Source organism: Chaetura pelagica, unplaced genomic scaffold (genome assembly GCF_000747805.2).
Source record: "Chaetura pelagica isolate M959 unplaced genomic scaffold, ChaPel_1.0 scaffold344, whole genome shotgun sequence".
NCBI classification, from domain to species: domain Eukaryota; kingdom Metazoa; phylum Chordata; class Aves; order Apodiformes; family Apodidae; genus Chaetura; species Chaetura pelagica.
Genome location: NW_009953098.1, coordinates 9376053 through 9402105, shown reverse-complemented (window position 1 = coordinate 9402105; position 26053 = coordinate 9376053). Strand labels below are relative to the sequence as shown.

General features: G+C 48.1%; 1 protein-coding gene across 2 annotated transcripts in view; it reads left to right on the top strand.

Moving 5' to 3' along the window:
* The window catches only part of ARHGEF6 (Rac/Cdc42 guanine nucleotide exchange factor (GEF) 6), a 38090-nt gene extending 12535 nt beyond the window's left edge, over window positions 1-25555 (top strand). The window contains exons 4-22 of one of the 2 annotated variants that reach the window (XM_009997155.1): window positions 1947-2074; window positions 2487-2688; window positions 5267-5337; window positions 6755-6849; window positions 8364-8459; window positions 9278-9400; window positions 10656-10794; window positions 12332-12391; window positions 14516-14662; window positions 15585-15671; window positions 16666-16744; window positions 17509-17642; window positions 17937-18062; window positions 20828-20848; window positions 21652-21745; window positions 22737-22826; window positions 23641-23740; window positions 24616-24670; window positions 25299-25555. In XM_009997155.1, the coding sequence (XP_009995457.1) occupies window positions 1947-2074; window positions 2487-2688; window positions 5267-5337; window positions 6755-6849; window positions 8364-8459; window positions 9278-9400; window positions 10656-10794; window positions 12332-12391; window positions 14516-14662; window positions 15585-15671; window positions 16666-16744; window positions 17509-17642; window positions 17937-18062; window positions 20828-20848; window positions 21652-21745; window positions 22737-22826; window positions 23641-23740; window positions 24616-24670; window positions 25299-25439 (1988 nt within the window). In that variant the 3' untranslated portion in view covers window positions 25440-25555. The remainder of the gene's footprint in view (window positions 1-1946; window positions 2075-2486; window positions 2689-5266; window positions 5338-6754; window positions 6850-8363; window positions 8460-9277; window positions 9401-10655; window positions 10795-12331; window positions 12392-14515; window positions 14663-15584; window positions 15672-16665; window positions 16745-17508; window positions 17643-17936; window positions 18063-20827; window positions 20849-21651; window positions 21746-22736; window positions 22827-23640; window positions 23741-24615; window positions 24671-25298) is intronic. The other variant, XM_009997156.1, reaches the window with a different exon arrangement.
* Window positions 25556-26053: the final 498 nt, after the last annotated feature.

The window sequence follows — 26053 nt, the reverse complement described above, 5'->3', positions numbered from 1 at the left end:
ATTTAGAAGGAATTAGGAAAAGAAACCCTGACACTGGCAGGCCCCTCCTGGCAACCCCTCCTGGCCTCTGAGTTGCTGGGAGCAGCTGAGACTGCTCCTGCTTAAGTATCAGGGATGCTTCAGAGAGAAAAGCCCACTCTGTGTTTGCAAAGTGGGTTTTTCATGCAGAGAGGCAGCCCAGGGAGCTGGGAATTCACAGTATGGTCATCAGGCACTTGTGTAATGAGCAGGGCAAGAAAGAAAGCTGACACACTGACAGCACACAAGATTTAACATGAATATTGTCCATCACTGGAGCATGGATCAGGCAGTGTGTGTGTTTGGCATGACTGGGGGTTTGTCAGGCAGCAGTGCCTGAAGTTGTAGTCACAGATCTGGTCCCCATTGTGCAGGGCACTGGAGAAAGACAAAGCAAGTCCATGTTCCAAGAGCTCATAGTTTGTGTTGCTCCAGGTCCAGTGTAAGGATGAAGTGTTTTCCTACTGAAACACAAATCCTCTGGGGAGAATAAAAGCCCAGCTGAGTTCCTGTAACTCCCACCAAACTTCCCCTTCGGAATGATTTTTCCATGTTGACATTCAGACTAGAGGAGAATGGGGGCAGAGCAGTCTTGTTTTCTTGTTGTGTTTTCTGATTCCTGCGCATGCTTAATCACCCTCTCCTCTTGCAGTGTTTTCAAAGGAGAACTCCAAATGTTACCCAGGGGACGAGCAGAGCCAGCAGGGCGATGCCTGCAGACCCCTCTTTCTCTGTTCTTCTTTTGAAGTCCATAGGCATGCTAGGTTCACATCACAAGTGTAAAACAAACAGCTCTGGGAAAAAGATAAGTTCTTAAATACAAAAAGAAGCTTCAGGGCAAATCTCAAAAGTACTTCACGGTTTACTGAAATGATAATGTCTGCTGTTGCTTCATTTGAGCACCATGACACATAGAAAGGAGGTGGTCTGAGTGTTGTATGAGGTACAGTAGTAGAGAAGTGGTGGCTTGAATCCCATGTTTTTACTGCTCTGCAGCATTGAAGTAGGATTCTGGGGATGAGTACTGTTAGGTCTTGCAGGAGCCAGGACTTCTTTTGATGATGAGTGGCCACTGACTCAGCCTCAGAACAAAGCAATTGTGACCAGGAAACTTTTTACAAATCACTAATTGTGAAAAATAGATGTGTGAGACCAGCAGCATTATTACCAGCATCAGGCAGATGGAGGGTGGAACAAGCCCAGAGACCAGTTTGCAAAACGATGAGCTTCGAGCATGCAAAGGAGGCAACTCCAAGAGCTGCTGGGATGGTCTGAGCCTTTCCATGGGCTGTCAGTCTCCTGGGAGTGACACTCCTGCCCTTCCGCATCATGGTCTGAATCCCTCTCTCACATGGTAATGGCAACAGTTCACAAACAGTCATCAGAATTGTGCCTAGCCTCCTTCAGCTGCATAATGAACCCAGAAGGACTTATCTAAATAGAGAAGCAATTGTGTGGACCAGCTGTTCAGCATTCTTCCCCACTCACAGGGCAGCCCACGCTGCAGCTGCAGAGGTGACCTAAGTGCTAAACTTTGAAACACCTTCAACAAGGCTTAGATCCCAGAAGCATTCCCAGTTGGGCAGCACTGGGCTGTTACTCTGTTTTCCTGCAGTTTTAAGGGGTATTTCAAAAACATACTGTGATCAGATGTGTGGTAGCAGTGCTGCCACAACCTAGGAGAGCCTTGGGATGTGATTCAACTTCTTCCATCATGGAAGGGTTAAGCCAGCCCAGCAAAACCATCCTCACTGTTCACTAGGAGTACTCACACTGGAGATGCAGTGTACTTGCTATTCTGCTCTGATAGGTGATCCTGCAGCTGTTGTTCCTTGTTCTTGCTTTCTTTATGGGCTTTACTCTTTGATGTGATGCAGAGGGGCGATGGACAGTTGGGTAAAACTCAGATGTTGCTTTTACTTCACCAGATCAACCATCAAAAGGGCCATGTTCACATCTATCGTCTCTTAGCTCTGCGGCTGGAGGTCCCCACTCTGACTCCAACGGCGCAGCTTCACCGTCAGCAGGGGTGTTAAGGAGGCAGTCCAAGCTTGTGGTATTCTTAATTTATCATTTCATCAAGGGTTTGTTGGCTGGAGGGGTGGAGGGATGTGAGTGGTACCTCTAGGTTGAGCATGCCAGAGGGGCTTGTTCTCCTCTCATGTCCATCACAGCTTTGCTGCTCTGGCTGCAGGGAGTCTTCTGGCTTTTCCAAACAGGCTCCTCTCTGTGACATGAGAAGAGGGATTCTTATCTGCCCTCCCTAGCACTGTGAAACAAAATTAATGCTTGGAAGGGACCTTGTGGTCCTCTGACAGGAACGCTTACACAAAAGCAAGACATTATTGCTGTTATAAAGAGCAATACTGAAAAAACAGCTGTCACAACAAAGAAGAACAATAGCTTGTCCTAGTGGCTTCTGCTTTTTTTGACTATTTACTAATGTTTTTCCATGTTTCTTTCCTTAGGAGATGACCGAGAATGGAAGTCATCAGCTGGTGGTAAAGGCCAGGTTCAATTTTAAGCAGACCAATGAGGATGAACTCTCTGTTAACAAAGGAGATATTATTTATGTCACTCGGGTTGAAGAAGGGGGCTGGTGGGAAGGGACCTTGAATGGAAAAACAGGCTGGTTCCCAAGCAACTACGTCAGAGAAATCAAATCCACCGGTAAGCAAATTGCCTGCAAGGGCTGATTGAATGACAGCGGGATAATGCAGCATAGATCCTTGTGCCTTTGGGAAATTGCTGCTATTTATTAAGGACCATTTTGTGTCCGTAAAGCAGCAGGAGGGCTAATGGAAGGATGAACGAGGCCAGAAGGATAAAGCCTGGTCTCTCGCATGAGTTGTTTGAGAGCTGCTTCTCCCTCTTTCCTGTTCATTGGGCCTTTCTGCTGCCCCCCAAGCCCCAGCAGTGCAGGAGTGGGGATGTCACCGGGGGCTGGAGATGGCTGCACGGGTCCCCTTTGTCCTGGGGAGCTGCCAGGTTGTTCCAGTGTCTGAGCACAGAATTAGCTTTTTGTTAGGGACCTTGGGCAGGCAATGTGTTTACGTTTGATCCTGGTGGATGCTCATGGCCCCAGTGAGGAAACCAACAAAAACGACATGGCCAGAGGGAACGTTCCCTTGGTTTTGTCCATAGCAATGGCTGATTTCACACAGAGCATTTTCTCCCAGATGCATCTCTGGCTGCAAGGCTGCAGGTGATATTGAGGAAGGAAGAGGGAGGGAATGATCCATCTGGTGACATCTGCCTTTACTGAGTTTTGTCTTGAGTGTCCTTAGCATTTTCTGCAATGTGATTCTAACCAGATGTGGGTGGTGATGACATGAAGCCTGCCCCTGGCTCACCGCCCCATGGTGTTACGTAGCCATTCAAGCAGCTCACCCCATTGTGCTTCTGAGGCCATTGTGTGACACTAAACTTGTTCTGTTTACAAAATCCAACTTTAATTTCTTAATGTAAGCCTTGAGGGCTTACCTTAGAGAGAGACCTGTTGTGTGCTAGGGGCTGGTTTTATGGCTCAGGATCAGTCCTGGCTTTTAAAGGCCATGAGACATCAGGGATGGGCTGCAAAGTGTACGGCCCCTTAGACATCTTTACTTCCACACTCGGAAGGGAAGAATAAAATTAATGAGGGAGTATTCAGAATTAGGCCAGTTTTTATTTAATTCTAAATTAAAAAATAATTGCTAGGATGTCTCATCTCCTCCCACCATTTTCCCCTGGGAAATGATGTCTGAGCTGGAGCAGGATGTTGCGGCAGAGACTGAAGGTTTGTCTGGCACAATCTGGGAGTCACTAAGTAAGTCAGTGAGTGGAGAAGTGAAATGTTTTTTAAAAAAGGGGAGGAAACTTCAGTCCCATGGGGAAAATCAGTGGCATGGAACGACAGCACCTCTTTGAAATGAAGGGCAAGTCTCCCATTCATCCTGATGTAGGAGCCCATCTGATTTTTTTTTTATCTGTGGCACTTTTCCCTCCAGATTCTCTCTCCTGCACCCATTTCATGTAGGAGGAAGGTTTGTTTCCCCAGTCCCTGCTTGCTCAGAACCTGTGGCCATGTTGCAAATGATGGATGCAGGGACCATCAGCTAACCCTCTCCTGCCCCAGAACCTCTGCCTGGGGTCAGTAGCCCAGGGGAACACTTCCTGCAAGCCAATGGGAGCTGCTTTCCCCACCGCCAAAGTGCAGGACTTGTCACTCTAAATTGAGTTACTCGTTTTTCACACTGTCGGTACTTCCACTGTGTCCTAAGCGTGCCCTTTGGGAGGAAGTAACTAGCTGTGTGGAGCAAAGCTCCTCCAACTCTTTAAATGAGGCACAGGGCTCCCGGGTGGAAGTGACAGGAAATTCTACAAGGGCAATAATTAGACAATACATCAAGCTGTGGTTTCCAGGGGCTAAATTTATCAATTTCAAGCTGCTCCTCTGCTATCAGTGTGAAAATAATTGCCTTCTGTGACAGACTGCAGGGAGAAAGGAAAGCTTGGCTGCTCAGTGCAGCACAGAGACATTTCAGGACAAGGTGTGCAGCATAGCCAGGGCCAGTGGTGCCAGCCTGTCCCAGCCCACAGGGGTGACAGTGCCCAGAGAGCTGGCAGAGCTGAGCTGCTGGCAGGGAAGGGGCTTCTCCAGGGAAGGAAAAGTGGAGCAGACACTTTTGTGCCTGTGTGTGTGTACGCACGTACATACCACGCTGGAGGCATCTGCAGGGATTTAGCAAATGCAGAAGAAGATGAGAGTTGACTTCCAGGTTTGTGTGAGCTTTTTATTCAAATCTGCCTTAGCTCAGAGAGGGATTTTGCTTCACAAATGACTATGGGAGTTGGGGTTCAGCACGTTGATTGGTGTCGGCTTCTAGTGCCTTGTGAATCACCTGGAACAAATTACTGCATGCAGCATTTCTGATAGACACCCAGTTTTAAAACCCAAATTTTGTGGGCTGGGTGAAGCTACACTGTAGCTCCAAACAGTGCCAGACACTGGGCTGCTGCCAGGGATTTCAGAGCAAACCTGTTAGTTGGCAGAGGCTTCTGGTGTGACTCGCTCAGCTGCCTTCAGTGTCCCGCACGCCTTTGATTTGCTCCTGGTTTTCCTGAAGCAGGCAAACAAACCCTGCAATTGAAGTTTTGTGTTCACAGGGTTGAAGTTACATTTACTGAACATGATGCAGCAATGACTTTTCCTGCTGTAGTAATTAGAGCTGTGCACTGTAATTCATTGATGTATTTTTTTGTACAGATAAACCACTCTCTCCCAAAGCATTAAAAGGACTTGAAAGCACTCAGCTGACAAAGAATTATTACCCTGTGGTAAGTTTTAAAGTGCTGATCATATATTTCAATAAGTAGCGTATTATTCATCTTTTGAACTGTCTCCTTCCCTTAGAAATCATTGAAGCAATTTGTAACAATTGGGGGCGTGACTGTATTTAAATGCAGCTGTTGCCATTTCCTTGATTCAGGGCTATCAATAAAATAAACCACAAATGTAAGTTGCTGCAAGATATCAGAAAGAGAAACTCAAAGTAGGTGACTGAGATAACATAGCAAAGGTGGCAGCTTTGAGATCAGTATTGGGGAATAAGGCATGATGTCTCTGGTCCAATCCTTGCCATCAACTGGTGGCTATCTCCTGTTGATAAATATGGGGAGAAAATGTCACAGCATGAAGCAAGTCAAATTAGAGCTCTGATCCTTGATCCCTGTCTTGGGTTTGGCTGGAGATGTTACACCCCAAGCTGCCTGTTCTATGCCTCTGCCAGCAGCTGCAGCCCTCAGAGAAGGGGCAGTGTCTGCAGCTCACAGCCTGGCTTGTTAACTGGGCTTGGCTTTGGAGAAGGTCAGCCTGCTGGGCTGTGAGCTGCAGTTGCAGAAGGGCTGGAGAGACATCACCTCCTCTGCTGTCTTGCTACTGGAGCAATGATGTCTGGCAAAGCGGGGCAGGTACCTTCCTGCTATGTCCAGGCTAGAGCAGCCCTGTGATGTCAGAGAGTTAAAATGCCTGTATGTGAACGTCCCTGGCTTTCTGTGCCGGAGATGGAACGTGCTCATCAGCATGTCTAAATATATTTCAAGCAAGGCAAAGCAGAAACAGTATGTCCAGAGAGCTGGGAACCACCTCCACTGTCTTCAGAGCTCTTCTACATGGAGAATCTTGAGTGCTGTCTGGGAGCATACAAGCAGTAGGTTTGCCTATTCTGCTGCCAGAGACAGGCTGCTGAGGTGGACCAAAACCAACTCTGCACATCCTTGAAATGGCAAGTGAGCTGTGCCCTACCCTCCTGAGCTGCCTCAGGAACGAGCTTGGTCCAGCCACTGTTGCATTTAAATCATTGCCTGCCTTTGTGCGAGCAGTGCTCCCAGGACACGTGCACAAATTGTTTGTCTGCGTACCTGGGCAGCCAGTTATGCATGCAGGGTTGGGCATGAGCCTCTCAGGGGTCAAATACTTAACTCAGGTCTGAACTGACATTGTCTTCGTGCTTTGCCAGAGAAGAAGAAGCAGCCCTTAAGACCTGCATTCCGGGCCTCCCCCAGTTTGCAAAGTAAAATCCCAAAATTGGACTCTCCAGATCTTTCCTGAGTATTCTGGGTTCTGCGTTAACAAATGTAATTTATAGACTTAAAATACACTTCCATGCTTTTCCACACTTGGAAGCTGATGTCATGTTCCATTGACCTAGTGGCTAGTACTAAGATGTACTCGGTGCTCTGTCTCTCACCCTAGGTGTTGCAAAATATTCTGGAAACAGAACGAGATTATGCGAAGGAACTACAGTCACTTCTGGGAACTTACTTAAGACCCCTGCAATCTTATGATAAGTAAGATATGAGAGCATCTGAGGTGGAGAGAACCCTGTAAAATCGACCATAGTTCATTACTTTCCTGCTTTTGTATGTTTAGGGACTGTTACTGCTCTTCTTGTAAAGCCTCACAGCTTCTGTGAACCAGAAAAACCTCTGTTGTACAGGTTTCTGCTCTTTCCTATTCCTCAGCGATCGTGCAGGCATTGGGCCATGTTAGAGATGGGCATTTCCACCTGGCTGTTACAATCCATCTGCAGGCTCCTGTGTGGCTGTCCCAGCATGCACGTTTCCCAGCAGAATGCCTTGCATGGCTTCTTCTCTTGTAATTTGCCTTGTTGTGACTTCTCAGCCGCCAACAGTGTCTCGGCAGCATCTCTTCCTTTCGCATGTGACAGCATCTGTTCTCTGCAGTTCAGTTGCCTCTTGCTAAGTCCAAACTGCTGCCCAGCAAGAAGTGACTCCCCTGTCTCCCCATCTGCACAGCCATTGGATTAAAGTACCTTCATGCTTGGGAAGAACGTGCTCCCATTCCTTAGACCAAGCAGTGACTGGGGGGCTTTGTCAGGGCTCACTGCGGAAAGAAGCCGGTGCTTTCTGTCCGTGCTGGCCAGAGCTGCAGAGGCAGCACACGCCGTCCTGTCCTTACCCAGGCAGCGACAGGCAGCACACTGGTGCCTCTCAGCAGATTTCTATCCGTGGTTTCATCTTGCATAAAAGACCTGGTGCAGTCAACTTCAGCTCCTGCTTACTGCTTCAGCTTTACAGTCATCTCTTCTGAAGAGTGCTGTCTTGGTCACCCCATCAGTGTGGCTGTGACTGGGGCCAGGGTCCCTCTGGCTGAGAGCACTGTGGGACCAGGCAGCCCCCAGGCATCCTGGACAGAGGGCAGATGTTTAGGCTTTGTCCAGAGAGACAGGAGAGTGGTGTCTTAAGGCCTTTGTATTTAAACCTCTCCTTTCTTCCCTGTATCTTCATGTGGGATGTATTCAGCTGTGAAAATTTGTCATGCTCTCAGCCTTCTAGGCAAAAAATGGCTTAAATGAGGGTGGTATGAGAGTGGCTCTGAGGATGACAGAAGCAGACATATTAGTTCTGGCTAGGAAAAGTCCAACCTCGTTCAAGGAACAAGGCAAGTCCTACCTGAGGGACAGCTCTGTAGGACCCTCCTCCCAAGGGGAAACACACAGCATGAGTCCCTGAAGACAAAGCTGTCTCTGTGCCTGTGCACACACCTCCCTCCCCATCCCTGGCTGAAGTCCCATCTGTCGTTGTCTGTTAGCTAAACATCCAAAAAGATTAGTGTGATTAAGTGATTAAAATCCAATTAAGGTAATCCCTGACAGCAGACATCTTCTCTGGGAGGCTGTGATCTGTAGCTCACAGATCATGGATTTATTTTCTTATATCCAATCGTGTATCTGGGAAAGATAAATTCTTGGGCTTTTTTGGAAGGACTGCTTACAGATACCATAAGGGTGCTCCTGAGAGAAAGATCTCTTTGATGCTAATTGGTGGTTTGACTCTTCTAGACTCAGTGCTGTGGACATCGCATCGTTGCTGGGAAATGTGGAAGAAATCTCTGCATTTCAGCAAACATTGAACCAAGCCTTGGAAGAAGTTGCAAAGTAAGCTTGTGCCATCGTGCTGAGGGTGTTAAGCTATTAAACTGCAGCTAAAAATAATAGGAAGACACATTCATTAAAGTTCCTCCTGGCTGCTGTCTTGGACATTAAATATAGAAGAAAATAACAGGATTGAAGAAAGGCAGCAGGTAGTGCTTTGGCAGGAGGGAAGGTAGAATAAACTCTTGACGTTTCTGCTGTTAAGGCATCTGCTGAATGAAAGTGTCACTAGACTAAAGGTGCATACACATGTAAGGGTGGGAAATCTGGCAGGTATGAAGATGGGGATTGCCAGGGAGCAAACAGCAAATTATTAGAGGTAATTTCCCTCAGGGGAAGCTGGCAGACCTTAGTCCAGCCTCTCCTTTGGAAGGGCTGAAAAGAGCTGGAGAAAAGACTGAATGTTGGAAATGTATTCAGGCTGTGGCTTCCCTTTCTCTCCACATCTCCTCTCTCATATTCCTGGGCAGCCCAGAGAGTGGCACCACCTCTCCATTGCCCCCAGTGCTTCCCAACACATCCTCACCAGCCACAATGGCCTATGGCATCTCAGCTGAAGCTCTGCTGATGGGACAGGACATGCTGGGTCACACCTTGTCCTGGGGTTGATACTGGGTTGTGGTATGACTGACTGCACCACAAAAACCCTTGTGAGGGCTTCCTTCCCTCTTCCCAAGTGGCAGGCGTGGGTATTTTGCTTGTCGCTGTAGTGGTGCCCTGGGAATGTTCCCAGGTGGTTCCTGGGCAGATATCTGAGAGTGCTGTAGCTGCAGGGTGCAGGTCAAGAGGCTCATTGTGTGCTGGTGTGTTGGTGTCCACAGGCTGCCCGAGAACCAGCAGCGTGTGGGAGGCTGTTTCATGAGCCTGATGCCCCAGTTCCGCTCCCTGTACCTGACGTACTGCGCCAACCACCCCTGCGCCGTCAGCGTCCTCACGCAGCACAGGTGAGTGATGGAGGGGAAGGTCCAGGCTGAAATCTCTCCTTTAACGAGTTACTTTTATTATTCATGACCTGGCATGGCCTTTGACCTGTATTTTGACAATGGGGCAAGGGGCGTAGCATGGGATCCTACTGCTGGGAAAACTGCTGAGACCTTGGGCCTCTTCAGCCTCTCGGATCCAGTGTGGAGGGAACTTATGCTGCTTGTCTCCAGAGCAAGTCTCACAGGTCCTGTCTGAGCTTACAGGACTCTTGGGTAAAACAGAGGCAACCTCAGCTCTTGCAGTAGCATCTCCTGTGATTGTTACTTGCTAAAGGGCCCAGATGCCGTTTCAGACCCACTGCTGAAGTGCTCACACATGGGAGTGTGTTCCCCTGTGGCACTGCAGTGCAGGGCACATAATTGCAGGAGTGTGGTCATTGCATCTCCTGGAATTACCTAGTTTAATAGTTGAGCTGCAGTTCGACTGAATGGTTCATTTGCAGGGCCATTGGTAGATTGTCCTTCAACAAGTCCCGCTTGAGTAAACACTTGAATTTGTATAATGTCATGCTGAAGAGCATGCCAAGCCAAAAGGCTACAACTGTGTCATCCCTAATGCAGCTTAGTTGTCCTCTCTGCAGTGATGGGAAAGCCAGGACACAGACATACTGTTTAAGTCTTCCTTTTCTGTAGTGGGAACTCAAAATATATGTACTTAACCTATTGAGATCCCTCTTTAATTCAGCCTAGCAAAAAACTTGGCTCCTTTTAAGGACTCATTCATGTTCTTCAGTCTGATCCCTTCTCTTAAATCAGTCAAAGGATCAGCTTTGGCTTCTGTGCTGACACACACAAGCTGTGTTTTTCAGAGTGATGTACAAGCTCACTACAGCATCACAGCTCTCAGTAGGGTCCTGTCATGTTGCTGCAGTGTCCTCCAGCACAGCAGCAGCCTCTGCAGCCCCTGCTGTCCACCAGGCAGCTGGCCCTGTGCCACCTTGCTCTGCTGGGGGACCAGCTGCCAGCACCCACATACCCCAGAGCCTATGCACACCAACACCCCCCAGCACCCTCCTCTGCATCCCTGGGGAATGGGGTCTTGCTTGGCTGGAAAGACTGGGTCTATAGTGGGGTGATGCTCAGAGGGAAGGCTGTGCTGCCTTTGGAAAGGCAGAGCTCAGAGCAGAGCCCCAGCCAGCAGGAGAGCGTGGGAGGCAGCAAAACACAGACCTCAGCAGCGGCGAGCCTGCCTGCTTGTTGTTGTCTCTATTTATAGTGATGAGCTGGAGAAGTTCATGGAGAGCCAGGGTGCGGCCACCCCAGGCATTCTCATCTTAACCATGAGCCTCAGCAAACCCTTCCTCAGGCTGGATAAATATGTGACCCTGCTGCAGGAGCTGGAGCGGCACATGGAGGTAGGTGGGATGTGGGGCTGCCGGGCAGGCTCTGCCCCCGGGTGCTGCAAGAGCTGCCCGTGAGCTGCAAGAGGTACCTCTGCCCGTTGGAATTGGAGCACCACATTGCTAAAAGTACTGAGTGCCCCTCCAGGGAGTTGTTCCACCTCTGTGGGACATAATCTACCTTTCAGATTAAAAGAGGGGAAGCGGTGGAGTCTGGGGATGTTGTGGGTAGGCAGTACCTGCTCTTCACCCCAGCTCGTTCTCAGTGGGTGGGCCATTTCCAGCACAAGTCAAAGCAGGGTGCAGGGTCAGGCTGCAACTGGTATTTATTTGCACAGCAGGTAGTAAATCAGTGTTTTGATTATAATTTCATGAAAATCCTGTCCCCAGCTGCTTGCTCCTGCAGCTCACAGGCACATTCCCACCCCTTGCCCGAGGCTGGTGGTCCTGTGGGGGGGCAGACATCGATCTGGCAGCCAGTGCAGACACAGGGGTGGAGGAAGTGCCTGGGAGCAGGGAGAGCAGTGAGGGAGGACAGACTTCCTCGGCAGGTGGCAGACCTGCTTTATGACATTTTTTCTTCTGTAGGGACTCTAAAGGTCTCTGCTCTGCTCCTCACCTGCTGGGGTCCTCCAGCCACAGGGCTGCAAACCTCAGGGGTGGTGCAAGGAGATGAAGAAAACAGAAGTAGCAGTCTATTTTAACTGAGTTTGCTTTTGTCCTCTTCCAGGATTAATTAGCAGTTAATTACTCAGCATGTGTAGCCATGATCATTCAAATCCACATGCCAGCCAGAGGATTAAATCCTCTGTGCTTGAGCCAAGGGGTTTTCTGCATAGGAGGGGGCAGAAAAGCCTGCCCTGTAGGCACAAACCAGACTGACCTGACCCACTCTCACTTGTCTTAGCTGGGCTGCAGGGACTGTGCTGAGTTTGGCTGCAGCCACCTGCAACTCATTGCAGGATGCTGTATGGGGTCAGCAGTGGATCTGGGGACACACACATCAGCTGTTTTTCTGAGCTTCTAGGCCAAATGTGGGGGTTTTGTTGCATGAATCAGTAGGGTTGAGGTTTAAACTGTGATGCCGTGGGAGGAGTATGGATGGATGCAGCGTAGATGTATGCAGTGTGGATGTATGCCATAGCATTCCCTGTACTGCTGTGCAGCTGGAGATGGGACAGGTCTGTCCAGAGCAGCCCTCATCCCCCATTCAGAGATGAGCCATCCCAGGCACCCTTTGACAGCTGCAGGGACAGCTCCATCACGACAACCTAGAAACCTCAGGATTTGCTTGGCATGATCTGGATGGTGAAGAGCTGGTGATGTAGCCTTAGATGCCCAAGAGGAGGTGCTGAGAGTGTACTAGCATGCAGCTGCAGTCGGAGATAAGGGCCAGTATCCTGTTTTCTCCTCCCTGGCGCAAGAGGTCACATTGACCAGGGCAGTAAGGAAGCCAACTCTGGTACCTGAGGGAGCCTGGTTCTGCTGGGCAGTGGGTGCTGTGCAAGGCAGCTGCAGCTGCTGCTGAGGGATTTTTCTCTCTCTTCACCAGGAGGCGCATGCAGATCACGAAGAGGTTCTGAAAGCCATCACATCCTTCAAGTCCCTTGTGGTAGGTGGCAATTCTTAAAATAGAGCGCTCCATTTCAGGGCTGCATTTCACAAAGAATGAGTCAAGCCTGACATTTGTCTCCTCATTAGAAAAAAAGGTCTCTTGGCATGGAAAAGATGGGTTATAAAGCATCTTAATTTAAAGTTTTAAGCCTTGAGCTGCCAGAGTGGCAGTTTCAGGAGTTCCACACTGGCTCCATGGTCCCAGCAGCAGAAACAGAGGATCTCTGACTTTCTGTGCTGCAGAAAGCCACATGTGGGCAGCGATGACAGCGGGGTCCGTTTCGTCTCCTTTTCCCTCCAAACCCTAACCATTTACCACCTGAAACTAGACCACCTCTCGCTCCCTTAGATGAGCTGTGAAAGGTTAACACAAGTGTCTGACTCAACCCATCTGAGCCCGTTGAGTGACTCTTGGTTTTGTTGCGGTTTGCTCCCCAAGCATCAGGAGGCTTTGACCATATTGCAGGTAATTTGTGGCTCCAGGTGCTGTGGCCATTGGCTGGTGAACAGAGCAGCAACGAAGGGATGAGTCAGAGATAACAATCCTATTTCAGTGAGTTGTGTTACCTACACCCCTCAAAGTCCTGAGATGAAAAAGAGGGGGAAAAGCTACCCATGTGTGCAAAGGCTTTACCCGGCAAAGCTTTTTTCAGTTATTAAAAAACCTATAGACTCTCTCACTTTGTAGCCACTGAATACCTTTCACTATAACCACTCCAGATGTGGTCCAACTTCCTTCCTTAGCACAGCAGATGCAAGTTTTCAGTGCTTAGTAGTGCAGATAAAAGATGGGGAGGAGAAAGTTCATAGAAAACAGGAAAGGGCAATCATGTAACATTTACTTAGAAACTCAGTTCCCTTTCCATTTATTCTAGTAGATAACAGGGGAATAATTCTTTTAAATTACAAGGTGTCATTAATCTTCAGGAATGCTCAGAAATGATGGTTTTACTTGAAATGTGTAGTTGGGCACAGAGCAATTTAATATGATTATAATACAGCTGAAAAAGGTTCAGTGCAGATTTGAGGTTAAATAGGCAGAGATGCCCCTCGTGATGGACACATGGTCCTGTGGTGGGACCAGGGATGCTTCTGAGTGATGGCAGGACAGGGACATCTGTCACATCTGCACAGACGGTGATGGATTGCTGTGTTTTTTATATGGATTTGCATCCTGGAAACATTGGATTCAGACACCCCGGAGAGCCATTGAAACCCACAGCAATTGCAAAACCAGAGGAAGCCCCCGCAGTTTGGTTCAAAAGTGTGTGTTTTCAGACTAGACACAATACAGCCTCTCCTTTTGAAGATCTGGATAGTCTAAAGAGTTTGTATAGAAATGAGCTGGAAAGGAGGAAGATCTCTGTCAGAAACAGGGGTTTGGAAAATAAACAAGCAGCTGGTAAAAAATGAGCTCGGGTTTGGCTTTGCAGCAATTTTCCCTGTTAGGAGAGGGTCAGTTAAGGCAAGTTTTGCTTGGAGTTGCAGGGCTGTCATTGCTCAGTCAGCGTTGTCCTCTGCTTCCTGAAAACTGCTGAAGGCCTGGCTGCTCCATGGAGCTCTACGAGTCCCCAGATGCTGAGCATTGGTGCAGTCTTTTCAGCTATGCCACCTTTGAAAACTTATTTTTGTGCTACTTCACTGCTGAAATACTGCACCAAGTCCTGCTTTTGGGTTTGCAAATTTTGGTTAGAAAATATCCACCCATCTGATCTGTGGGGGATTTGCATTGCTGCAAGTATAATTCTCTTTGCTGTTTGGGCAAAATGGGCAAAATGTCTCTGAGCAGCAGCAAAATTAGAGGCATTTAGCTCTGCTCAGTCTTGATTTGGAAAATGTGACCCTGTACTCTCAAAGGTAGGACTGGTTTGGAAGGAAAAGTTTGCTCAGCACAGTTTGCAATTTCTTTGACATTTTAACATATTCATTACTTCATAAATTACTAGGGTGTGATTTTTTTAAACTAACTTTGTCTGACAGAGCCAAAACAGGCTTTCCTCATCTCTTGATGTGACCAGCCCTGAGCCCACGTGGCTGTTGGAGCGTTGCTAGTGAAACCATCTTGGTTGGGGTGGTTTGGGTTTGCCCTTTGGCTAAGAAAGTGCCCTGCTGTGATTCCCAGTCGCAGTGCCAGGAGCTGAGGAAGAGGAAACAGCTTGAACTGCAGATCCTTTCTGAATCCATCCAGCGCTGGGAAGGAGAGGACATAAAAACAATGGGAAACATCATCTACATGTCCCAGGTTATGGTACAGTGTGGGGGAAGTGAGGTGAGTTCAGTGGCCTGTCTCCTGGCTACAGACATTGGGTTCAAATGCCCCCTTTGCTCATGGGATCAGTGGTGCAAGGTGGCAGCAACTCTCACCCCAGGCCAGCCAAGTGCTGACAAATAATGCTGATAAATAATTTTACTTGGAGAAGTGCTGTGCAATGGGGCTGTGCACGTCCTTGGAGCCAGGCGCTGCGTCACACCCCGGGGACTCAGCTTCAGGCCTTCAGTGACACACTTTTCAAGCAGAAGTGTCTCAGTGTCATACAGCACATTAATTCCGCGCTTTCCCCCTGTGACTTACTCTGAGAAATGAGATTGACTTAAAAGTGTGCATTAGCATAACCATTTTGCCACGTCCTGCTTACAGCGTGGTGGCTGCCGTGACGTCCCGCTCCAGAGCTGACTGTGCTTTGGAAAGAACTGGAGGGATTCCTGTGCTGCTGGTCCCAAAGCATCACACCACTGCTCAACACAGTCCTTCACCAGGGTTGTTAAAACCATGTTTGGTGTTTGCTGTCTGGGAAAGTGCTTCTTGGCACTGAATTGCTTGCTGTAGCAACTTTCCCATGGGAAGGGAAGACCTGTAAAACAAAGCCCTGTAGAGTCTAATCCCCAAGTCTTGTTTGGGGCATGAACTGCTGAGGGACATAAGGTCTTAGTCTTCTGAGGCACTCTGAAGTTATTGGAAGAGAGAGTCAGTAGCATTGTCAGGATCAGCAGGATGCAGGCAAAATGTATGCAGGAAAAGCTAGTACAGAAATGAGATGCTGTCAAGAAAAACAGCCAAAATAATCGGTTTGGGGGTGGTCTGTGGAAGGCTGCGATTCCAGCTGCAGCAGGTTCAGTTTGCTGGAGGATGCTGGAGGAAGCTGTTTGTGATGCATTGCAAACTGGACCCACCTCAACGTTTTTCCCCGCAGGAGAAGGAAGAGCGGTATTTCTTGTTGTTTTCAAACGTTTTGCTGATGCTGTCTGCAAGCCCACGGATGAGTGGGTTCATCTATCAGGTAGGCATGCTTAATTTGAAGCTGGGAGGCGTTAGGTGTGAAAAAGGAAGTCAGATAGCTCTTATCAAATTCAAATCCTTTCTTTCCTGAAACCTCTCTGTTGTGATGCAAATGCCCCAGGCTAGGAAACAGGGCTTGGTTTAACATGCCTGCCAGGACACTTAGTGCCTTTGTCCTGCCACCTGGTTAAACAGCATTTGGTAAGTGTGAATGCTGTGAAATTAGAAAAAAATAACAACAACCCTAGAAGCATGTCCTACATGGTGTTCTCAAGAATGTTGTGTGTGTGTCTGTGTGTGTGTAAGGTGTCCTGACCCAGCTGTAGGGTTCTGCCCCACACCACCAGCCAGATGGTTTTCAGGGTTGGGCTATCTCTGGAAAATACTTCACTGCTATAAAGCCCACTGTACAGAGCCAAACATTTTCACTCCATGGGGCACCCCAAAGCACTGTATGTCTTGTGTTTTACCATTGGCATGGCTGCAATCGGGCTGTTGGGAGCTTGGCTTTGCTTCAGTTGCCTGAAACAGTCAGTGCCCCCAGGGAAAGGATGTTGTGTCGTTTGTCATATACAAGGGTGATGGTAAAGATTTGGGAAGGATTTGGCTGGGTTTTTAGATTTTACCCACCAGTGGTGAGTAAGGTGAGCAAGTAGTTCAGCATGCAAAACAGAGGGACAGGTGAGGCTTTCAGAAAAACCAGAGGAAGTTCATCCTGACTTGGCTGTAAAAAGGGTTTGCACCTAGTGAAGGGAAGGGGCGGCAGATGAGCCAGGAATGACTCAGTTGTAATGGGAGCCTCTTCTCTGGGGTTTGACCTAGTTGTGCAGGGAAATCTAGATCCGTACATTAAGGGAGGCTCTTCCTGCAGTGTGAAGCTTTCACAAACTAGTTTTTAATGGCATTTCCCAAAGAGAAAGAAATCAGCAGAAACAAGCAGAACAGCACCTGCTGGGAAGCAGATGCAGACACTGACTCCTCCTCACTTGTCCTAGGGAAAGCTGCCTTTGACAGGAATGACGCTGACAAAGCTGGAAGATGCCGAAGGGAACGAGCACATGTTTGAAATTGCAGGTCAGTGTGGCCCCTACATGGAGACATCCTTGTACTTCCAACAGCAGCTTCCACCGGAGGTACTGGTCCTCCTTGTGTCCCCACACGCTGCACAAAGCTCTTTTTAGCTCTTTTACTTTGTGTTGTCTGAGTTCCTGAGCATCTGCCTCCTGCTCGAGGCAACCTCCTCTCAGTGCTCTTGAGCTCTGTCTCTGGCACTGGGCTGCTTCTGGAGGTTGTAGTGTTTCATATGGAACAAATATCCTGCCAGGGCTGATTGCGGCCCCACTAGCACTGCTCTGTAGCATGCATGCTCCATCTGCATCCTGGGTCTATCCCATGCAGTTATGAGCACTTAATTTATTGTCAGACTAACAGCTCTGGTCATCAGGTAGCTTTCCTAGTTTTCCTCCCAATTTTCCCCTTCAGTTTATCTCATTGCTTGTACCTATACACAGTTGTCATGCTCAGTGACTTGGCTGCAGTGCATCTATTTGTGCTGGTGGCATTTGGTGTCAGGGCCCAGTTAATTGTGCAAATGTGGTTGCTTACTTTTAACCTTAAATAATTCCTCACACATTCATCTTGCCAGTTCCCTTTTCCTGTGCTGCTCCTATGGATTCTCCCATCATCCCTTGATGGGCAGTCACATCTTTGTCCATTTGCAGCCACTGGACTTTTCAAATTGAGGGCTGGGTTGCTGCTGTGTCAAGTAGAGCTCACACTGTGTTTCCTCCTGGGTCTCTACCACATGTTAAAGATGGTTATTTAACCCTCTGCCACAGGAAACATGATGGAGCGGATCACTGTGTCCTGCAGCTCCAGCCAGGACTTGCATGAATGGCTGGACCACTTGCAAAGGCTGACCAAAGGGACATGCAACACCATATCCAAAACACAGTCCTGGAGTGCTCACTCGGTAAGCATCACCCCTCCCCAAGCTTCTCTGCTGCCCAGGGTCTCAGCACTGCCTGGTCTCTCAGTTTCAGCAGTGGACCTTGGTACAGAGCTGACGTGTACAGCTGTCAGACACATCCTGCAGTTCTGCTTGTAACCATGTTGTGTTTCTACCATTCTGCACATACCCTGCCCTGTTTTGGTTGCAACCTAGATGTGGCAACTTATAGATGGACTCTTCTTGTCCACCTCCCTCTGCTCCTCTATGTTGTTTGGTGTTTTAACAGTTTTCGTTTGTTCTCATCTATTTTCTCAGACATTTAGTTCAGCTGGACAGGTCCGTGGGCCTCTGGAACCCCCCAAAATCCTTAAGCCCTGGAGCCTCAGCTGCCTCCGTCCTGCTCCTCCACTCAGACCATCGGCAGCACTGAGTTACAAAGAGGTAACCATCCCACCTGCCTGCAGAGAGCCCTGGTTTCATGGCATTCCCTAGTGCTCGTGCCCAGGGTTCTTGTCCCAGTAGTGAGGACCCAGAAGCTTAGGTTAGTGGGGATGTTGCTTGTTGCTGTGGCTGGCTTTGTGCTGCAAGGGAAGAAGGAGCACGTGTGTTTGCAGGCTCAGCCCCATTCCCCATGTTTGCTGTTGGCTGCTGTAGCCAGCACCCTCGGCTGCTGGATGTCACCAGTCCCACAGTGGAGTGTCCCTCAGCCTTGTATCCCATCGGTGCCATGGTGGAGCTGTCTCCCCTCCTCCTCCTCCTTCTGCCTTGGTCACAGCTATGGGTGTGAGCCAGGCTCCCTGCCACCACGTTCTGCACCAAGAGGAGCCGTAGCAGCAGCTCAGCGTTGCTCAGACTGGTGCTGCAGGATCAAGCAGCAATGAGAAAGAGGAAAAAGTCCTGTTGATATTTCTCGTGTCTTCCCATCCCATGTTTTGGTGGCTGGAGCAGGGCTCCCTGCAGCAGCCATGGGGTTCAACCCTCCTTCGCCACCCATGCCAGCATTTACACACCCAGACCCTGCTGGGAGGCAGCGACCTGAGGAATCGCTTCCCCCACAGAAACCCCAAGGTGGGAGGCAGCGTGGGGAAACCCAAAATACAACCCCGCTCCCATTCTCACCCCCTGCTGCAACTGCAGTACTCTCCTTCCCTACCTCACGTTAAACTTTTGGGATTACTCACCAGTAACTGTGGTAACGTTCCCTCTGCGGAGCGAGCACTCCAGTTCTGAGTCAGCCACCCTTCCTGGTACAGCAGCCCCGGGAGTGTCACTGTCCGGGCTGCCAGTGGGGACAGGGACAAAGAGGGGGTCACACCCCCCTAGTCCTTAGGGATGAAGGCCCAGCAGCCAGGCAGGCTGTGGGTCCGCTGCTCCAGGTAGAGATTTTAGGCAACCTCATGGCATTTTGTTTGATTTATTTCTTAACATTTGTAAAACATCACATTCTCTTTGGGAATTAAATTGTTCAAAAAGCAACCGAGCAGACTGGAAACGATCCTTAAAGTCTGTGTGGTCCAAATCCCTAACGTAGGCGAAACCGTTTCTTGCTTGTGTGGTGAATTAAAATACAGGAAGAGGTTTGATTAGAGAAAAAATGTTTCTGCATGGAAGTGCAAGGCTGATATTTGTTTATAAGGTAGGCTAAAGCCACAGATTGAGCGGTATCATTAACACCTTGGTCCTTTGCAGTCTCTCAGTTGTCCCCTGCTGTGCATAGCAGGAGTTAAACTCCCTGTGTTGAAAGCAGGGCAGAAGTTTTTGCCACAGAGGCCGAGCAGGCAGGGAGCGCCGAGGGGTGGGATGCTGCTGCAGGCAGGATGGCAGCATGCAAGGTGTGAAAGTTTGCATGGGAACAGGCTGAGCTCATCACCTTGGTGGAAACCCAATAGCCAGTGGGTCCACCAGAGCCAGGGCAGAGCTAGGCAGGCAGCCTGGTACCCAGTAAGTCCAGCCTGCACCGAGAGGGCAGCTTCCCCCTGAGGGGAGTGACTCGTGGACATGTGCCTGTGATGACAAATACAAAATAAGTTCAGTTGTTGGCCCAGGCAGATCTGCATCTGTCTCCTCCCTCCCTCTTGGGTGCTTGGTCACTAAGCAGGATTCCTATTTCACTGTTGTGTTTTTCTTTTCTTTTTACATTAAAGTAGGGCACACAATCAACTGTACTAACAGCTTCCTATAATGAAGTCACCTTCCTGTAATGATGGTACAATGAAGGAATTCAAATTTCAAAGGTTATTTGCAGAGAAGGGAGTGGGGAGGTTTGATTAGAAGATTAGAGAATTTCAGACATCCAGTGTTACTTTAATTGGCTTCAAGCAGCATAGGACGGGATGGCACAGTCGTGCATTTCCTTGCAGCTCGCCGTGCTCAGGAAACCCCAGAACCTGCTTGCGTACTGCACAGCACTCATGTTATTTCCATTGAAATTGGGTCATTTTTCCTGTTCCATTTCCAGTAATCATTTGAAATGACAGAGCAGGTGCTGTGGGTAAAGCGGTGTGTCTGGATTCAGGTTAGCAAAGTGAAAAAGGTTCACAGATGATTTATTCAACATTTATTTATTTATTTATTTTTAAGTGGCCTGCTTTGCATTACATGGAGGGTTTATAACATCAGGATTCATTACTTTGCTGGCCAGACCTGCAGGAGGGCCTTGTTGCTGTGCCTGGCGCTGGCAAGTTACTGGGGAGAACGGCAGGTCCCTCAAGGGGGTCCCCTTTGAGAGGATGCAGTCCTGGGGGACTGTCACCAGGGTGGGCAGAGCATCCCATCATCCCAGCTGGGTTGGGTTGGAGAACACAGGACCGGTGTTGAGTGTGGGGCCAAACCCCAGGGTGCTCCCTGGGGCTCGGATGGAGCCAGCCATGCACCAATGGGTCCTGTGTTTTTAAGCACCATTTTAGACAACCAACGTCTACAGAAACCTACTACTAACCATGTAACATAGGCATGTTCTCTATTTTGACGTGTTTTGAGTGTATTAATGCCCACTTACCATGTGTTTCACATGTAATTTTTTCAGTTTTGCATGGCAACTTGCTCCTTTGCATGTTGGTAGTGCTCAAAAACCAGTACAGGGTGTGCCACATTAATCACAGGACTAACATTGAAATGTCTTTTAGAATTGTGGATTTAATGGACTTGGTCAATAAAACCATCAGTCTCTCACACTCATCTTCTCTTTCTTTGCATATTCATTGTAGAGGATGTCTTATATCTTAAAGGTAAGGGTAGATACATCTCTTTGGCTTGTCATGGCAAAGAATGCTTGTTCCTGTTCATGCTTCTCATGCTTGCACAACCCTAATCTTGCCTGGCTGTATCTGTAAGTTATTGCAAGACTCAGTGTCAACTGGCAAATGCATTTTGAGGTAACTCTTAAGAAGGATTTAGTATTGTGGTATTTAAACTGCCTGGCATGTCTCCTCTCCTGCATAGACTCCTGATTGCCTGCAACCTACTAATACACTAATTCTCTCCCGATCGGCAAGACTTGTAACTCAGTGAAGGAGATAAAAGCTTGTGTTTCTTACTCGTGGAGTCGTAGCAAACACTAACTTCATGTTTGTTTGTTCTCTGTGTATGTGTGGGGGATTTATACTCTCATACAAATTGTGTGCATTTAGAAGCAATGTCATTTGTCGACTGTTTCATATTAGAAATCAAACTGAGTCAAGGAAAGATTGTAGGCTTTTCCAACAAAGACCCCAGAGTTGGTAAGCAGACTAAAAGTGCTGTGAATGTGTTTGAATTCTTTGGCTAAGGATCTTAGCTGAGGGTTGAATTCACTAAAGGAGCTTGTCCTGTCCCAGACCTGCAGGTGCTCCAGAGAGTTCTGCTGCTATTCCAGGGAGCAGAGGGACACAACTAGCACATGGGAAAGGCTAAAAGCATCATTTTCCCCAGCTTTGTCATTGTCTGCTTTGTAGTTCTCTAATGTGTTGTTGTGTGTAACTCGGGTAGCTGCTCTGCTCCACTCTTGGGGCTGCCTGTGGTTCTGCTTCAACATGAGTCTGTTTCTCTATAGGATTCCAGCAAAAGTCCAAAAACAATGAAGAAGTTTCTTCCAAAAAGGAAAACTGAGAGAAAACCATCTGATGAAGAGTTTGTTATTCGAAAAAGTAAGTGTTGTATTTTTCTCTTCTTATTGGAGTTTCTGTGTGCTCAGTGATGTCCATGGGACATATATTTGAGAATGGCCTTTCTTGCAGTGCAGGATGTGACAGGATGCTCACGTTGTGAGCAAGCCTGGGTGCTCCTGAGCACAGGAAGCTTCTGGAAGCACACAGGTCCTCAGCCTCTGACAGATCCCCTCCCAGTTATGAGTGCCAGACAAGCTACCATCTTCCTCGTGATTGCTAACACAAGGTCTCAGGTTGTGGGTGGTCTTGTTCTGGATACAAAGCCAAGGAACTACTTCCAAGTAGTTAAAAGTTGCAGTAAAACTGCACATCAATAGTCGTAAAAATACATCTGAGAGCTGGGACAAACCCTTACCTGGCCATGACAGCAGGTCCTGGAACAGTTTCCACGGGGCATCAAGGAACAAAAAAAGGCCTTATCCCTGCAGGGGTGTTCACGGGCAAAGAGGGATGTGCTGAAAGCTCCCTGAAGTCCACTTGGGATGCTTCTCGGGGTTTTTCCATGAAAGGCCATGGTCACACAGCAGTGACCTGCTGTGGTATAAAACCTGAAGGTTAGTTGTCTCCCTCAAGAAGACAGCACTGAGCTAAGGCTGGAAATGAAGACTTCATGTTTCCATGTCTTGCTTTGAGCAGGCTGTACCGGACACCTCCGAGCAGGGCTGCTTTGCCTACCCATCTCCTGATGCTCCCTGCACCCAAAGTCAGGCATCACCCCTTAAGTTTTGCTGAGATGAGCAGCTAGAAGTGCATTTTTCTACCATTTAGCCAGGGTGCTCAATGCAACAGGACATTGCAAATGGCAGAAGATGCAAAGGACCTCAGAAAGGAATTAGGCAAAGTCCTGGAGACAGTGTCAGTCAAGGAGACAGCATGCTCTTCTATTAGGGGACTTGGGAGCAAAGGCTGGGAGACATGCAGCCCAAGTGCTTGGCTGTTGGCAGCAGCTGGTGTCTGCAATGTTTTACAGGTACGGCTGCGCTGGAAGAAGATGCTCAGATTCTGAAGGTGATTGAGGCATACTGTACTGGGGCAGGCTTCCAGCAAGCCCCCAGCTCAGGTGGGCACACAACAAGAGTGTTTAGTTCTTACTCTGCCTGTAATGCTGATAACCCCTCTGGGAAAAAAAAACAGATGGTTGCATCATACAGCAACGAGACTCATGCTAGGAAACTGTATGGTGTTCAATCTTCAAGATAAGGGAGCTTCATCTATCTAGTGGTTTAGTTGCCATTGTTTTTTCTTCTAAACACAGAGAATGAAGTAGGTAGGAGGGCAGATGAGATGCAGCTATTTCACCAGCTCTTGTTAGGAATTAAGCAAACATAGTAAGTGCCTGTGGCTGTCAGCACTGAAAACCTGATGGTAATCTCGGGTTGCATACAGCTTTAGAAAGGAAGCATGAATATTATCTCCCAATCAGCTGCATGTTTAAGAGCAAGCTGCTTCATAAAAACCTACCTAGCATCTTCAAGTCTGGAAAGATAATTGTTTATCATTGGTGGTGGAATGTCAAATTAAATCACTGAACTATCAAATAATGGTGTATTTTAAAAAGGGAGGGCATGTTTCTCCTGAGAGCTTTTGACCCTGATCAAATTATTTAATTTATAAGTCATGATGTAGCTTTGGATGCAATAAGCACTCCTGAAAACTTTCCGCTTACTGCTTTAGCTCCAAGTTTGTAGGTATAAGGCTGTTTGCAACCATGGCAGACAGCTGGGGGCTGCTCCAGACCCTGTGTCCCTGCCTGCCCCAGCAGATCAGAGGAGCCGGAGAACAAGGCTGCATTTGCTGTGCTGTCTCTCTAGAGTGGCCTGGGCATCAGGGAAAAGTCTCCTTTTTTCTTCCTTATGACTAATTCTTGTGCACAGGCTCCCGTAAAGACTCCATCCCCCAAGTCCTTCTTCCTGAGGAAGAGAAAATCATCATAGAGGAAACACGAAGCAACGGCCAGACTGTCACGGAGGAAAAGTAAGTGTGGCTGCTCTCCAGTACAGATCCCTGGGCCACTTTTTGGAAAGACTTTTAAAGTAATCCTCTCACCTGCATCTCTGGAGAAGAGAGGAGCTGGTGTCCCTGACTGCTGCCTCAGTCCTGGCAAGAGCCGCCAGGCTATTTCAGTTGCTATTTTGCCCCTTTTGAAGAGCAGATCTGCCTTCCCAGCTGCTCTGACGTGGCTGCAGCCCTCTGGGAGTCTGTGTGCTGCCCTGAGAGCCAGTTTATCCAGTCCCAGAGCTTATCCGGATGTAGCTAATGGGGTCAGTGAGGACAGAACCAAACAAATGGCTCTTTTTCTTTTTTAACTGCTGACATACTGGGCTGCTGCTACCCCTCAGGAGCCTTCATGGCACCCTGACTGTGAGTGCTTCCAGCCTCAGCATCTGGATGACTGTTGATCTACTCCTTTTCTAAGCCAGACAGTGAATTCCTTTCATCCTTGTTTGTTTGCAGCATAACCTCAAGGATTCAAGGCCATTTTGCAAGATGCTCAGGCATTTCTAGTTTTAAAATAATTGGTATTTATTGCAGTAGTGTAAACAAGGAAGCCAAAGCCACAGACCTTTGTTGATAACTTAGAGATAGCAGAACAAGGTGGGGTTTTTTTTTGAATTTTGAGAAAAGAGCTCTGAACTTTGAACTGCTGGCCTATAAATGCTCCCGAGCTATGTTTCCAGAGTCCCCTCATGGGCAGTAACAGCTGCAGCCTGATGCTTGCAAGGGGCAGCAGAACAAAGCAGAAGCTGGAAGCACCTTCCCCATCAGCACCTTGCTCACAAAAGCTCCCATGCTGCTGCTACTGCACTCCACATCTTTTTATATCTTTTATTTTTAATTTCTTCTTGCAGGAGCCTTGTTGACACGGTTTATGCACTGAAAGATGAAGTCAAAGAGCTGAAGCAGGTAATTTGAGTGGGATCATTTGTGCTGGGAGTTGAACAAAAGCCAGCCAGGCTGCACTGGGTCATTGTCTTCTACTGGTTGGTGCCCAGGAATAGTCTTGCTGATGCTGGTTTGATCCCTCAGCTTCTTCAGGTGTTAGTTTCCCTCTGGTTTAGGTCCCTGAATCAAGCAATTATTTGAGCACCAGAACCAGCAGGAGGGAAGGAGTAGTTGGTCTTCATGGTAACATGAAACTTTCCCCCGACTCTAAAAGCTCTTTCAACTTGACTATTCATTTTATAGGGGTCTGGTGGATACCAATTCTTGTAGTCTCAGAGGATGTAGGAGACACCCCAGCAGGAGAACAGGGCCCTTGAACCCAGCCTAAAATTAGGTTTCCAGGAGAATGCTTCTGCCTTCTTGAAGTCATTGGGACTTCTGTACAGGTCTGTGAGGTAGTAAGGGTCTGCTTGAGTGGATTGGACCACGGGTAACCCATGTTGTTCATCCTCACAAGCTGGCAGTGACCTGTCAAATGTCCTTGATACTTCTCCTCTGAGGCACCAGGCAGCAAAGTGGGAAAGTACCTCATTCCATAAAGTGCAGGGCTGTTAACAGCATCGTTATGCCTTTGTTTTTCACCTCACAGGAAAACAAAAGGATGAAACAGTGTTTGGAGGAAGAGCTTAAATCCAGGAAGGACTTGGAGAAGCTGGTTAGAAGGCTGCTGAAGCAGACAGATGAGTGTGGCAGGGAGGACACGGGGCGCAAGTCGTCCCTGATCGCCTGAATTCGGGCAGAAGCTGCTGGCAGTGGTGTGTGACCTCAGGTGTTTTTTTGGGAAGTGGAACTGGATCCTTTGCCTCTTCTTGCTCCGTATTTTGTTGGTTTGGGGAATTTTGTTACAAAAAAAAAAAATCACAGAGGAAAAAAAAATAGGTTTTCTTCCATCCAGTAAGGAAATAAACAGAAACAATCACAACTCAACCAGTAAGCAAGCGGTCCATGATTCACAATTCATCTGCAGCAACTAATACCTCATCGTACCTGCTACGGGGAGCAAATGCAAACTCTGCTGGGGACTGCCACTCACAAAGGGTTTGGCAGCAGTTTCCTAGAGGAAGCTTAGGCACTTTTTAATGCTTTCATTCTTTTCAAAAGCACCGGTACCTATTTATTGAATGAAAACATTATTGAGGTGACATTGAGCAGAAACCAAAAAGCACCATGCTCCTCTTTTCAGATAATCACAACTGGGGAAGCTTTCCCATCCACCTTTGTTTTCCCCATTAGTTGACTGTAGCGAACTAGAGCCCAGCAATACTGTGGTTCCTGTGTGGCCTTGATACTGATTAAAATGTGCAATTAACGTGAAGACATTTGAACTCCTTTGGGAAGTCAGAT